Genomic DNA, 14,087 nt, shown 5'->3' on the forward strand with positions numbered 1-14,087 from the left:
TATTAGCAAAAACTACTAAAGCTACTAAGTTTGAAACATTTTCAATAACAAGGGAAATACCAAAAGAACAGGAAAATTCCATAAACAGTACCCTAACTTCAGCAGTAACAGAGAATATTATTAGAGCAAGTAATTCTATAGAGTGGTTTGAAGAAATGGATCAAAGTCAAATAAAATTTAGTAGTTTACCTCAAATGCAAAATTACTTAATTCCAAAGCTTCAACTAGACGAAGGATTTCATCCTTTTACATTTGTGGCCGACTTCTTTGCTATTATTTATCCATTCGATTTTCCAACGGGTAAGTTTTTATGTAATTTCTGTCTAAAATTATTGATAAAATTAATTCCAAATGATGGCTAAAATTTGCCATTGTTGAAAAGTTGATTTTAATTAAGAAGTGTCTTTAAATTTATTGTGTTTGTAAAAACTTACTATACTTTTGTTTTGGTAGGTCTTGCTAAGGATATTATTTGGGGAAAAATAACATTTCCGTTGTCTTTTATTCAGGTACCTATAATTACTTTTTATTTATACATATTTTCTAATAATTAAGTTAAATTAAATATATAACATATTCATAATTTGAACTAATTCTATTCAACTTATTTATTTACATATAATAATATTCAAGTCAAACTTACTTAAATATAGAATAGAAAAAAAAGTTCTGACTAAAATAATAGGAAAACAACAAACCCCTTTAGTTTAGAAAGCTTGAGTTCTAGACCAAGCAATTATTTTGTTTAATGCCCATAATTCCATTTACCTGCATTGTTTTCTAAGAGTTTTTTCTCATTTATAACGCAATTTACATTAAAAATACATTCATAATTAACTTATAACATTACAAGTTCCTCTTTTGGTATCATACTGAAAAACTTCTTTACATTGTCAAATGCAATGGCGATGACAATATCAAATAACGGTTTTCCAAATTCAGCATCTACAAGTTTCCAATTTTCGTTTAAGAACGCCAACACTGTTTGACCTGAAGACAAAAGAAACAATTTCAAGTCAAACACCTTTTTGTAAAAGGTTTGATTATTTATATTCATCACCAGCTCACTATACGTCCCCACCGAGGGGCTCGGAGCCTACCCTAAGTATGGCGTGACTGGGCCATAGTCAACCATGCTGGCCCAGTGCAAGTTGGTTGACTTCACACATATCTTTGAATTCCTTCGCCGAAATGTGCAGGTTGCATGACGATGTTATCTTCACCGTGAGAAAGTGAGGTAAATTATGTACATATGAAAATTCGAAAAATCGAAATCACATTGGTACATGGCGGGATTCGAACCCAAGACTAAGATTACAAGTCAAGAGCTTAAACCATTGAGCTACCGACGCTCCGTTTATATTATGCTTACCAAGTTCAGGGTTTCCTTTAAACAAATTAGTAAGCGCGAATTGTAATTTGCCTTTAATGTTATAAGATACTTTGTAATCTTCAATATCATAATAAGTTACCCCGTTGCGGATACTGTCGATGAACTTAAGCTTTATTTTAAGGTTCAAGTCAGCTGAAAAATAAAACAACTTTTAAGTGACCCTGACTTTTAAAATGCACTTTTAAACACAGTTACCAGCTTAATAATAATTGATTACGATTAATACGTTCAAAGAAGTTTAATAAAATTGATTATTACTAAAATGTATAATTCCGTTATTAATGTCAATAAAGCCTTGAATCTAAAAATAAACAAACTTATCTACAAATCTGGTTCTCTTAGTAAATAATAGATTAAAACTACAATGAATTGTAACATTTAAAGTTACTCGCTAACGGTTTCTTCTAAAAGTTAAATCTATGAAAATTCTTACTTATTTTTAGTTTAGCGTCCCCGTCTCCATTTATTGAGATAATAAGTATTTGTCCTTGTGCTTTGTATTTTCCTTTGATTGTGGTATTACAAGTTAACTCGACTTCGGCATCATTGTTTTGGAATCTGTAAGAAATACTATATAGAATAATTGTTAACAATTAGTAGTAGTAGGGGCTTCAGTTTTCGCAACTCCATGGCTAGCGCATATAGCGTGAGGATAGATCATGGAATACTCTAGGAAAATTAGCTCTCCGAAGAAAAATTAGTTAACTGTACGAAATTATCAACATTGATGACAGTCCACCGCTGCTCATAAGCCTTCCATAATGCGGAAACATGCGGTTTCCGATTTTTACAACCAGCAATATCATTTAAAATTACAAGGTCATCAGATCAAGGTTTACCTGACAACCAGATCATTCTCAAAATATTTTCTAGTACAATAAATTGTTGATTAAAGTAGGGAACTGTAGTCGAACAAAAACAAATAACAGCAATTTTTGTGAGCGACTAAACGATGTTGATGTTTTGTGAACCTTACTTTATTTTTTATGACGTCCGGGTATGAATTTTGTGGGTATTTTGGTTTTATTTGTGCCATAACTGCTGTCAACTAAAGTCATAAAGATTAAGTTTACTATAAAAAATAGATCGTTAAAGTATTTCCTTATCCGTTCAAGGTTGATGTTGGTGAAATTATTCTAGTAAACCTTTAGCTAAAATGCAAAATAGGATTTTGGCTGAAGATTGACACAAGTAAAAGAAAGCCTATCTGTAATTTAAATAACATAAAACATGACTTTATCCTTCTACCATCATCTCCCCTGACGGATAGTAGGGACGGCGCAGCGGGTTTTCGTCCTCCAAATAACTCTGTCATCCGTCATCTCAGTCATCACTCCGTTCTTGATCATGTCACCTTTTACGCAATCCTAGAAAGAGATGGATATCTCTTTCTAGGTCTGTCTCGACCGGTGAACCTCCACATTCATAACTAACGTCCTTCTTGTTTCATGAGATTCATCTTTACCTTAAATATGAAATACATTTTCACTTACTGAGCATCATTGACTAAGCAATTTCGAAGTCCCTTTAGTACACCATCTTTAAATTCAATTTTCAATCCACCAGGCAGTTCTACATTAACGTAGTCGTACGTCAGAGGATCGGTGGAATTGACACCAAGACTCGGGATACCTTTAACAAATCTCGGAATTGTTTCTTGAATGTTCTTCTTTAGACAGACGGGCTTTAGTCCCACGCACGGGGTTATATAATCAGCTGAAAAGATTTGAAAATAAAAGCAATTTATATAGTCCTTTTTCTGTTAAAAATTAAAGGTTCATTGCAAATTCATTTTAGAAGTTTCAAATAAAAAACCCAACAAATTGAAAACTTCCTCCTTTTTGAGTATGGTTAAAAATTGAGCCTGGCTTCAAACTTTCAATGTAAATTCCAGCTTTTAAGATGTAAAAAATCTGTTGATCAAATAAATATGGATACACCAAAACTACGTTTTAAAAAGTACTTTAATTCTAATATACAGTAAAATACGCTATAAAAATCTTTAAAAACAAACACAAATAAAAATTTTAAACAATAAATATTTAACACTCACGTGCTATTCTTGCATAGCTGATGCAAGATTGTAAAACAACTAAAGTTGTTATAAACAATGTATATAGAAACATATTTTTTTAATAAAATAATGTCAGGAACTGTACAAAAATATATAAGCGATCAGTCGTCACTGTGATCTAAAGCAAACTGGACTGTGAATTTAAATATGCGATAATTTGAGTCGAGTTTTTGTTCGAGAGCTTTACAATATGCATGAGTTTGAGTCAGGAAATCATTTTAAAAACGATTGTCTAGTTAACAGCTACTATTTTAATTTGTTGTCGATGGCCATATTGTTTATTTAAAAACAAATAAAACATAATACGGATCACGTTATTTTTTAATAAAAGTTAAAGTTACCAAAACTTTATTTACTATTAAAACATGGAAAGTAACCAACATTAAAATTTTGTGAGTAAAAAATTACTGTGGGTAAAAAAAGTTAAACAAACAAGTTATAGTTCTTAATACAAGGATCTTAAACGAGTTACGCCTGTCAGTTTGGTTTTTATAAGAATTGAAAAATTGAATTATAATTAGCATTGTCTCTACTAATCGATAATATCAAGTTTTTTATTAATAAAAAAATTGGCATTATATATTTTTTTAATATCTGCACTAATATTTTGAAGATATATTTGTATTTTTGTATGTTTTGAAATATCTTAAAATCTACTGGGCAGATTTCAAAAATTCTTTTACCATAAAACAGCTAAGTTGTTAGTGAGTAACTACATTTTTTATTATTTTTCATTCATCCGGATGAAGTCGTGAGCTAGTGTATTATAAAATACCAAATAGAGAAGGAAGAGTAGAAGCGAGAAAATTAAGATAAAAGCAGTTCGATTTAAGAAACGGCACGCTCGTCGACAATAAAGATACGAAGTACACTTTGTTTTAGCTTTTAACACGATCTACTTCGTTATATCTCGGCAGTGTCAACTTTATGATATTGAGTTTCAGGAAACAAGCCTTTTAAAATGTCAATGCCAATTCTGTAGTGTACACTAGATGCAATAAATTGCACTGACCGGTGTAAACATCTATATAAAACTAAAATCTTTGAATTAAAATTATGAAAATAATTATTAAATAGATGTAAATATGCAAACATTATAGATATAATCCAATAGCATTTAGACTATTGTATTAATTACTACTTCCTCTAACAATAATAAATGCATTATAGCTTTAAAATTGTTAAATCGCATGCGTTTGCGTAATAGAAAAAATACAAACTTATTTCTTTATTAATTAATATTATTTATTAAAGTTACAACACTATTTTATTATCAATTATGTATTATACATTATGACACCAACTACACACTTTCAGTTTGTGATTTACTAAAGATGTGTAGGCAAAAAGTTAACTGTGCAGTTATATCTGTTGGTGTGTAGCAGGCTGTATTGAAATACAAAGAATATTGTCTTGGTCCTTCTCGCAATTAAACTAAGTAATCTCTAAACATTTACTTCCGCAAATTAAACATTACAAGAAAAGTTTTATCCGACAAGCTTTAAAAACCATTCCGTGTTAAATAAGCACTCCGGGTTATATCCGCTATATCTAGGGTTGTCGACAATTAAATAATAAAAATATGCGAAGTGATTTTTTGCACACTTTTATGCTGTCTTTATTTTGTCACCATTTAATTAAACAAATGAAAATAATAAATTAATGCTAACGCTATGCTAGTAAATAACTCAGTTGTTTTTTTTTATTCGTATTAATAATAAATCATAAGTAACAAAGGACATTGATTATTAACAGGAGATTTCTTTATTTTTATATCTGGATGAACCTGTGAATATATTTTATTTATCAATAAACATTCACATTTATTTATTAAAACAAATGAAAATCTTGAAATTTAATGGAATCAGAAAATTGGCAACCCTAGTTATACACCGCTAGTCATTTACAAAAGAGCTCATTTCTTCTAAAGGAAAACGTATCAGCCATTTCCTAATTACATCGACGATTCGCATTGTTCCAGTGATTTTGTATTCATATATTATTCAATCCGGTGAATTTGCAAAAAGCCTTCAGCATAAATGAACTTTAAGTCAATGTAATTAAAAAAATTTTAACCTCATTAGTACATCCGTTTAATTGGAATTATCGGTTGACAGATGCTAAAGCCTTACTCGACAATTTAATATAAATTTTGAAAGTTTATTAAATACTAGCTGTTGCTCGCGACTTCGTCCGCGTGAAATCAAAAAATATAGCATATGTCTACTACCCACAATAGTAACGTAGTTTTTAAAAGGTGCAAGAAGTTTTGAAATCGGTCCAGTGGTTTTTGAGTTATTTCAATATATAAATACAAAAATAAAAAAAAATACGTCTGTACTGTGTTATTATAGATTTATTATGTTTTACAGTATATTATGAAACCTAATTAATGTATGTTAATGTAATTGAAAAAATATTTCAAATAATGTAATGGTTCATTTTTACAATTTTTTCAGTCTATCAGAGTGGAGTCAACTTTCTTAGCCTTTATCGTACTTTTCGCCTGCATTGCTTTAATAATACCGACGTATCTCATCATTTTGGCGATAATATCACTCCTGTCAAAGTCAAGTTGCAGCGACGAAGCGGAATCAGGAGCTTTGTTCCCAGACCAAGAAGGTTCAAATTGTGTTGACAAGTTACTGGTCTTTATGACGTTCTTTACAGTTATAATATGTTGGTAAGGTTATATTACGTTAAAATTCAATATTTAATTTACCCAAGTAATTATCAAGTAAGTAGATCCTTTTAGACATTTAGTCCTAAATTTGTTTACAAATAAAAATCGAACAGTTAAGAGTAAAAGAGATTTCTGAATAGAAGTAGAGCTAAAAATATTTCTATAGTTCATCCTTTATAAAAGTTAATGCGCTTATCTGGGAAGTCGCAACTCCCACTATGCCTAGCTTTTAGGTGAATAAGGCCGGGAAGAGATCGAAGCGTACAATAAGCCCATAATAAGGGTCGCCCGAGTATTCTACAGAGTGACCCGAGGGGACAATTGACATGCATTTCTCAATGAATTTCCTTTCACTTTTATTGAAGGAAATTTAACCTTTGTTATCCTTTTTATATTTCCTTACATTTACTTAATATTAAAGTATAGTCTTATATTTAAAAAATATTAAAAAGTTCGATAACAGTTCGTAAAGTATGTGCACCACTTGTTCTAAATTGTTTTAATACATGTTCCATATAACACTTAAATTATTAATGTAAAAATATTTTATTTTACTTTTCAGCACGCTTATATGCGGTATGGTATTAAGCAACGAACAGTCGCACGTGGCAGCGATGGGTAGTCGCAACGTGGTGAACTGCGCGTGCGCAGACATCGCCACGTGGTTGTCGGTCGCTGCACGAGAGCTGCATTACAGTCTGGCGCCACCTGTAGATCTTGTGCTCTACGCATACCAAGAGGACTTGAAAAGTAAGTAATACAACATATCTACTGAGTTACATCGACACATCGTCACAGAAGAAATGATCAAAAACATCAAATTATATTAAGCTTAACTTAACACATTTATTTTGTATTGAAGATAAGTGTCTTCCGAAAATAAGAAATAAAACATGTCGTTCCCTTGGAAAAACTTATTCACGTTGAAATGCTGATACAGGTTATTGTAAGAAAGTAACCCTTTCGAGGGCCTTCCATGATCTTCCAAACGTGAAGAAATATGTTGGTCCGCGAATATCAAACAGTTATTTGTCTCCATATATTTTTTTAACGAGTCTCGGGAAAAGTGTGAAATTTTTTTCATACAATGGCAAGGGCAGATCTTAAGTTTCAGAGACACTCAGATGGACCGTCATAATGTATACTACTCGTATACATAGGCAATAGACTTTGTTTTTTGGAAAATATCAGCGAAAAATTTTAATCTACCTACTAAATTTTTAACCACATAAGCTAGAATTGATGCTTGTATATGTTTCACGAAAGTAGAATAAATCTATACTAATAATAAGCTTAAACACACACATCTTTGTGGCGTAAAATGTCAGCAATCACAGCATATTTTTAAATAATCCTTTTTTATTAAAAACTCGTACACTTATGTCACGTTTTAGGCTATATATTTTCACGCGTTTAAACTTAGGGGGTAAATAAATTGGATAAAAACCCTAATGTGGAAAAGATACCATAAGCTGCTGCCAACATCAAGGAAGTAAGATTGCCAAGGTTTGTCAAGTCATGTCATGTTGACATTTGCAAGTGATAATTTGACAAATGTAAAGGTTAAAATTAGATTTTCATAAATTGACGCAAATGAAGCTGCACGGGAACAGTTAGTTACATGATACGAACTAACAAATGTAAGATTACCTTCAACCTTGGGTTATAGGCGCGTAAACTATCATATTTGTTTTCCTGAAGTTAATACTACTAGAGAAACATGTTAACATGGTACTGTAAAGCCTAAACATTTTCATAGCTGCGTATTTACATGTGAAGGTGTATTGTATCAATTCTGTAGCAAACGGCTCTCATAAAGGTGAAAGGATTACATTATGGTAGCGTACCCTTACCAAATTGAATTTTACCCAACATACACCTTCACGTTTATTGTTACACGAAGCCATTTGAAACAGATAACAAAAATAAAATTTTACTTCAAATTCATATATTAAATTGTGCCTTTTTTTTGTGTAAACAAAAGTAATTAAGTAATTATTTTTTCAAAATATGATTGTAAAGTAACAAAGATATTCTAAATATTGAATAAGGAAATGAAGAAGTATTTGAAGTTTGGAGGAAAAATTAGAGCAATCACTGAATCCGATTGTGAACCTAACTCTAAGACACATACAATTTTTATCAAAAACTGTATACGATTTGTTTAATTACAAAGTCTTGTTCAGAATAAAATTTTCTTTTCAAGCTTTATTTGTGCAACTGCAATGCATAGATTTATTAATGTATACATATTTGTTACCAGATGTCGACAAGTTCCTAGGCGAGCCAATACAACAAGCTATATCCTCGGAGAGCGGTATCGATTTGGTTCTGGACTCCTTAGCCGACATAATAGCAGGTATCTATTGAAATGCGAAATTGTCCTACGTGAGCCATACAACCCACCTATACAAGGCGTTAGTCGTATTCTAACATTAGTAAAGGACTATTGGAGACTTCACGAATGTATAGCTATCCACTAACTGAATTTCAATAAAGTGCATACTCTCTTAACAATAAAATTAAAATATGCATTGAATTAACAAAAAAATGTTTTGACTATAATGTAATAACACTTATCATACTTCATACTAATATTATAAATGCGAAAGTTTAGATGGATGGATGTTTGTTAGAGTTTGTAGCCTAAACAGCTGAACGGATTTCGATGAAATTTGGTATGGATGTAGAGGATAGTCTGGAAGAACAAATAGGTTAGTTTTGTTTTTTTTAATTCCACGCGGACGGAGTCGCGGGCAACAGCTAGTTACAGAATAAATTAGGTAATTTTTGGATCTTACGCGTCGAATAAGTTTTCAAAATGGTAAAGATACTCAGTATTATAAAACGAAGCATAAGAGAACAATACCATGTTAGTTTCAGCATTGTCATTTTCATTTTCATGAATTACACATAAGATTTTTTGCGTCGCTTTCAGAAAGTGAAGATCTCTCATCGAAAGTGTCCGCTTTGCGGAACATAAGTGTTAAGGCGGGAACATTAGCGGCAGTCGCTGCGGAAAGACTGAATGACCTCGCCAGACAAATAGACGGCCTGAAGAAACAATGCTCGCCGAAAGACGCCCCACTCTGTGGTACAATTAACACACATTCTATGGAGCTCAAATTGAAGTTCAACTCGGTAAATAACCAATTATTTCTACTTAATAAAGCTCACAATTATTGCTTTACTACTTACTAATATTATATATGAGAAAGTTTAGATGGATGGATGTTTGTTAGCGTTTGTAGTCTAAACGGCTTAACGGATCTTGATGAAATTTGGTATGGATGAGGAGGATAGTAGTCAAAAATCACATTAATTTTTGTTTTAATTCTACGGGAACTGATTAGTGGCCAAAAGCTGAAAAAATAATCCATTTCTATAGTCATATTGAACATTTACAATATCTTCTGATACATATGTATGGATCAATAGGAAATGAAATTGTTATTTTAAACTATTTATTTATTTAACACATATTGTTTGAGAACCTAAAAATGATAATGTGTAATGTTTATTACAGATATTAAAAGAACAGCAGTTATTGGAGCTTCGAGTTCTAGGTGTAGACAACTTGACGCTTGCCATTGCCGCAGCGAAACAGGAACTGCGTTCTTTACCTTCAGTTGTTGTAACACAGACCAAACATGTAAGAGATAGTAAGTAAACTTGTTTTTAATTTATTGCAATGTAACTCTAAAATATCTAACTCTTAATAAATTGCGATTTAATAATACTAGGCTACTTTCAGAGAGATAAAACGTCAGTATCATGAAAGAAAAACGTTTATTTATAAATCAGACCATTATCAGCCCTTCTATAATGTAAAACCAAGTATCCATCGAACGCCTACGTTCATGAGTCGTGAGGAATAAGCTAGTTAGTGGATGATTAATTGATTTGAAGCAGTCATAAGCATTCCTACACGGGCATTAAACAATCCATCACTAAGGAATATCATTGGCTATGAGATTCGATCAATAATAATATACTTATTATTCGATTTTACATACCAACTAATACATTTACGTAGTCTTTGTAAACTATTACCCTTGCGAATAGCGGACCAATAATACACGTACCTCATTAAAAAATTCTTAAAACAATAGAACGTCGATACGTAAAGGTTTGTTACCCCTGCTCTATTTAATCTGTCAAAAGATTCTATCGATTCTATATGAGGTCGCACCAATATCGGAGGAATGTTTTTGTCAATATGAAGTCCGTCCATATTGACCTCAAACGTTTAATAACTAGAACTTCAAACGATACGGTGATTTAGGAATTCTTGTATTCGTTTTTAAGCCTTTTTGCGAAATCCATTTTGGATATTTAGCAATTGGATATATAATATATGAAATTAAATGTTATGAACAGATTTTCTGAAAAAAAATTACGTAAAAAAAGAAAGAATTATGATATAATGGCATATAGAAATGTATGGAGGAGTAGTATATTCATTACCCACCTTCCGAAGGTAGGCTGATGAAGGTAGATATTATTCTAATTAAAGTTTAATTTATATACAAATTCTTTCAGGTATCCTCCGTGACATAGAAATTCGTCGTGACAAAGTCCATAGTTCAGCTAGAATCCTAAGCGACATTGTGCGGTACCTGACCGCCAGCTTACATTCCTTTTCCCGACAACTTGATGAAAGCTTTGAAAGAATACAAATATACGAATTTTGGAGATGGATTTTCATGTTAGGTACATTCATTTTATATAAAACACAAGTTTTAATATTACTTTTTGAAGTCCTGTGGAGAATATTAATTATTTATGTTATATAAAATAAACAAACAGGAAATTTCCCAAACAATAAATTTTAATTGCTTAAAACATAATCGATCAAAGCTTCCGGACCAGTTTAATCTCCGAGAACTATTGACATCGATTAAGAGGCCTTGAATTTTAAGCATTTTATAATTAAATGATTTTCACCTTGACATGCACGCTGCGTAATATTCTTCTTAATTTCTTATACTAACATGAACACTACATATTTAAAATAAACTAATATTACAGATTTTAACGCGTTTGATGGTCAGAGAACCATGATTGCTTGAAACATCTCGCAACTTTAACCATGAAAATATTAAACTCTTCAAATTCACATCCATAAAATTAAGTTAATTTTATTTAGAATCAAAAGAAATTTAAAGAATAATTTTAGAATTATTACATTATAAATTAAATATAACTTACATACGATTGACTTGTCACGAGTAGACGTTTTGTAACAAGTTTTTGGCATATTTAATTTCAAGGTCATATACGGTTATATGCTAATCTCAATAATCTGCATTCAAGCTGTTACTGACCTAAACATTTTATGACTATTTCTTATAATGGAAAAGATGGAAGAATATGAAAATAATTACTTAATTATGTAAATTACAGTAACTAATGTGTTATTGAAACATGTTATATATTTTACAGTATGCACCGTCGTGTGCGCGTTGGTCATGATTTTGATGTTGGCAGCCATGCTTTGTGGATGTGGAAAAGCGAAGATACACGCTAAAAGGACATTGCAACTGTAAGTAAAAACAGAGACACGCTATATAATCATCTCCTTTCCTACACATTTTTTAGCACTAGAAAAGTCTCCGACGCTATTCTTGACGTAAATGGACTCTTGTTCGGTTTATGTCGAGAAACTTCTGTAATCGTTTATCTTAGACTCTAACTTTTTTCGTATAAACAAAAATGAACTTAAAATTTATATTTTTAAGATTTTCATTTCATATTTTAAGTTATTTTAAAAATAAATGTCTTGGTCGTATGTTCGTACATTTTTCAGTAAATCTTTCAGATCTGCCGTGTGGTTATGCTTCGCCTCCCTGCTTTTATGGAGCGTGATTTCCGCTGTATTTCTTATCGCAGGCCACGCTGAGGTATAATACTACGTGTTACTGAAATATTGGCTTTTTATTTTATTGTGTAAGGATAATGTGTTATTGATTAATGCGGCATTTAAAGGAAAATATTGCAAGTTGGTTACAGATAAAATGAAGTGACGAATAATTATGAAAAAAAGAAACAAAATAAAAGTTCAGCGCCTTTAAATAAATTGCCACCATTTGTTTATTCATATCTTTGCTCATTTTAAAATGAAAGGCACCTACGCTGTACGCCATCTTTGACAGAAATTAAAAATAATAGTGGAATTTTTGCTTTAACAGGTTTTTGTATGTCAAACGCTTAGGGATGCTGCTCAGTATAAAACTCTATCAAAGCTTTTGGATAAACCATCACCATTGCTGCAGAACAATGAAGGATTCTTTGACGCATTGTTCAGAGATCTTGATAACGTCACCATTGAAGTTTCAGTAAGGGATGTACTGAGGTTTGTAAAATCACGAATTTAGTAGCAATCGTTTAACCAGTTAATAGAAGTCAGTTAACACCACAGACTCAGATGTTACTTATACTTGTTACTTCTAATAGAAAACTTAATCTAAAATTAATTCTAAAGCTATACCTCTGTTACTTATTGTGTGAGTTGAAAACATTTCCCAATACGTTACAAAGTTTTAACATTTCGTTTCAAGAAAGTTTCAACTCGAGTAGCAAATAAAACTGCTTACCTGTTCCCTTGCTCAGAGACTGCGAGCGGAACCGACCGGCGTACGTAGTTTTTCAACTCGACAGAATCTTGGATGTTAACAAAGAGACATCTTACTTCGAATGGGAGGAGCTGCAGGCGGATCTGGGACGTCTGTCTACTACCGTCGACGTCAGCTTCCTCAAATCAATATCCGCTCCATTTAACAGAATACTTAATGAGATTCTTGTGAAATCTAATGTTAATCTGCCTCTGTACAGGTAAGTATGGAACACCTCCATTACATCAATTTAAATTTCTACTTACTTCTTTGATAAAACTTATGATAACGTGCACAAGAAAATACAGTAGTTAAATTGACCTTTTTATTGCATTTAACAAATCAAATCTCATCCATTTTTTTTATTTAAGGATGGAGTATAACAATCCAGTTGTTGGAAAGGACCTGCCTGCTTTAGAAGATCAGTTGGAGAATGTCGCAGCGCAAGTATCTGATTTAACAACGTCAGGAAGGCTCGAAACTTTAGGTGAGTTATGGTTGTTTAAAAACGTCAATTTTTATGAGGATGAATTTTTTGTATAAACCTGTAGGTACTTGAAGTAGTAGTCCCTTACGTGGCCATATTTTGGCGAATTCTAATGGCCAGTTCTGATACTATAACAATAAGAAGTCCTGCAATGTAAATTGAGGATAATTAAAATAAAGAAACACAATACGCGCTACCTCATTAGAAAAAGAAACCCGGATAACTCGTTCAAATTATTTGCTGTACAAATCCTTCGTCCGAAAGAGGTATACCAAAAAACTAAATCAGAGTTTATAGACATTAAAATTATATTTTGCTTTTCAGCTAAACGTACAGAAAAAGTTTATATGAGTAATATAAAACCATTGGAGCAGTTGAGAGCAGATCTTGTATTCAAATTGACTGAACTCGAATTACAATTAATACCGTACAGAAGGAGATTGAATATATCGCTGAGTCATATACACACGGCGCAGTTTTACATCGACAACCAGGGAGACGTCATCGCACAGAAAGTAAGCAAAATAATAATTAATTTAAAACAACTAAGAAGGTATACTAACTACATCCTTATACAACGGAGATTACGTCTTCCTTAAATACCGTATTTTGTCTAGTTAGTTCTATCTAGTTAAAGCTGAGATACTAGTAGATATTCTACGATAACCAAATGAATGTACATTTTTTTATTATTTTCTAAATTCCTGCTGCTGTAGTTCTTGCAGCAACCTTGTTGTCTTTTTAGTTCCATTTTTGACCGACTTCCCAAAAGAAGGAGGTACTCAATTCGTCTGTATGTTTTTTTTTTTTATTTTTTTTTCTATGTGTGTTACGGC

The 14,087-nt window shown here is 31.8% G+C and overlaps 2 protein-coding genes across 3 annotated transcripts in view; one reads left to right on the forward strand and one right to left on the reverse strand.

Moving 5' to 3' along the window:
* Positions 1-649: 649 nt before the first annotated feature.
* Positions 650-3,584, reverse strand: LOC106099253 (protein takeout-like). The gene is made up of 5 exons (XM_013277726.1): positions 3,447-3,584; positions 2,887-3,109; positions 1,827-1,951; positions 1,373-1,525; positions 650-990 (listed from the first exon to the last, which is right to left on the reverse strand). The coding sequence occupies exons 1-5, from the start codon at positions 3,517-3,519 to the stop codon at positions 839-841; spliced, it is 726 nt and encodes a 241-aa protein (XP_013133180.1). The 5' UTR covers positions 3,520-3,584; the 3' UTR covers positions 650-838.
* A 4,109-nt stretch (positions 3,585-7,693) lies between these two features.
* The window catches only part of LOC106099354 (prominin-1-A), a 9,585-nt gene continuing 3,191 nt past the window's right edge, over positions 7,694-14,087 (forward strand). The window contains exons 1-11 of one of the 2 annotated variants that reach the window (XM_013277878.1): positions 7,694-7,790; positions 8,414-8,509; positions 9,089-9,291; positions 9,677-9,812; positions 10,693-10,863; positions 11,596-11,695; positions 11,972-12,053; positions 12,342-12,505; positions 12,763-12,984; positions 13,136-13,251; positions 13,576-13,766. In XM_013277878.1, coding sequence (XP_013133332.1) covers positions 7,772-7,790; positions 8,414-8,509; positions 9,089-9,291; positions 9,677-9,812; positions 10,693-10,863; positions 11,596-11,695; positions 11,972-12,053; positions 12,342-12,505; positions 12,763-12,984; positions 13,136-13,251; positions 13,576-13,766 — 1,500 coding nt within the window. In that variant the 5' untranslated portion in view covers positions 7,694-7,771. The remainder of the gene's footprint in view (positions 7,791-8,413; positions 8,510-9,088; positions 9,292-9,676; positions 9,813-10,692; positions 10,864-11,595; positions 11,696-11,971; positions 12,054-12,341; positions 12,506-12,762; positions 12,985-13,135; positions 13,252-13,575; positions 13,767-14,087) is intronic. The other variant, XM_013277879.1, reaches the window with a different exon arrangement.

The sequence above is a fragment of the Papilio polytes genome, unplaced genomic scaffold (genome assembly GCF_000836215.1).
Source record: "Papilio polytes unplaced genomic scaffold, Ppol_1.0 DF824135.1, whole genome shotgun sequence".
NCBI lineage: Eukaryota > Metazoa > Arthropoda > Insecta > Lepidoptera > Papilionidae > Papilio > Papilio polytes.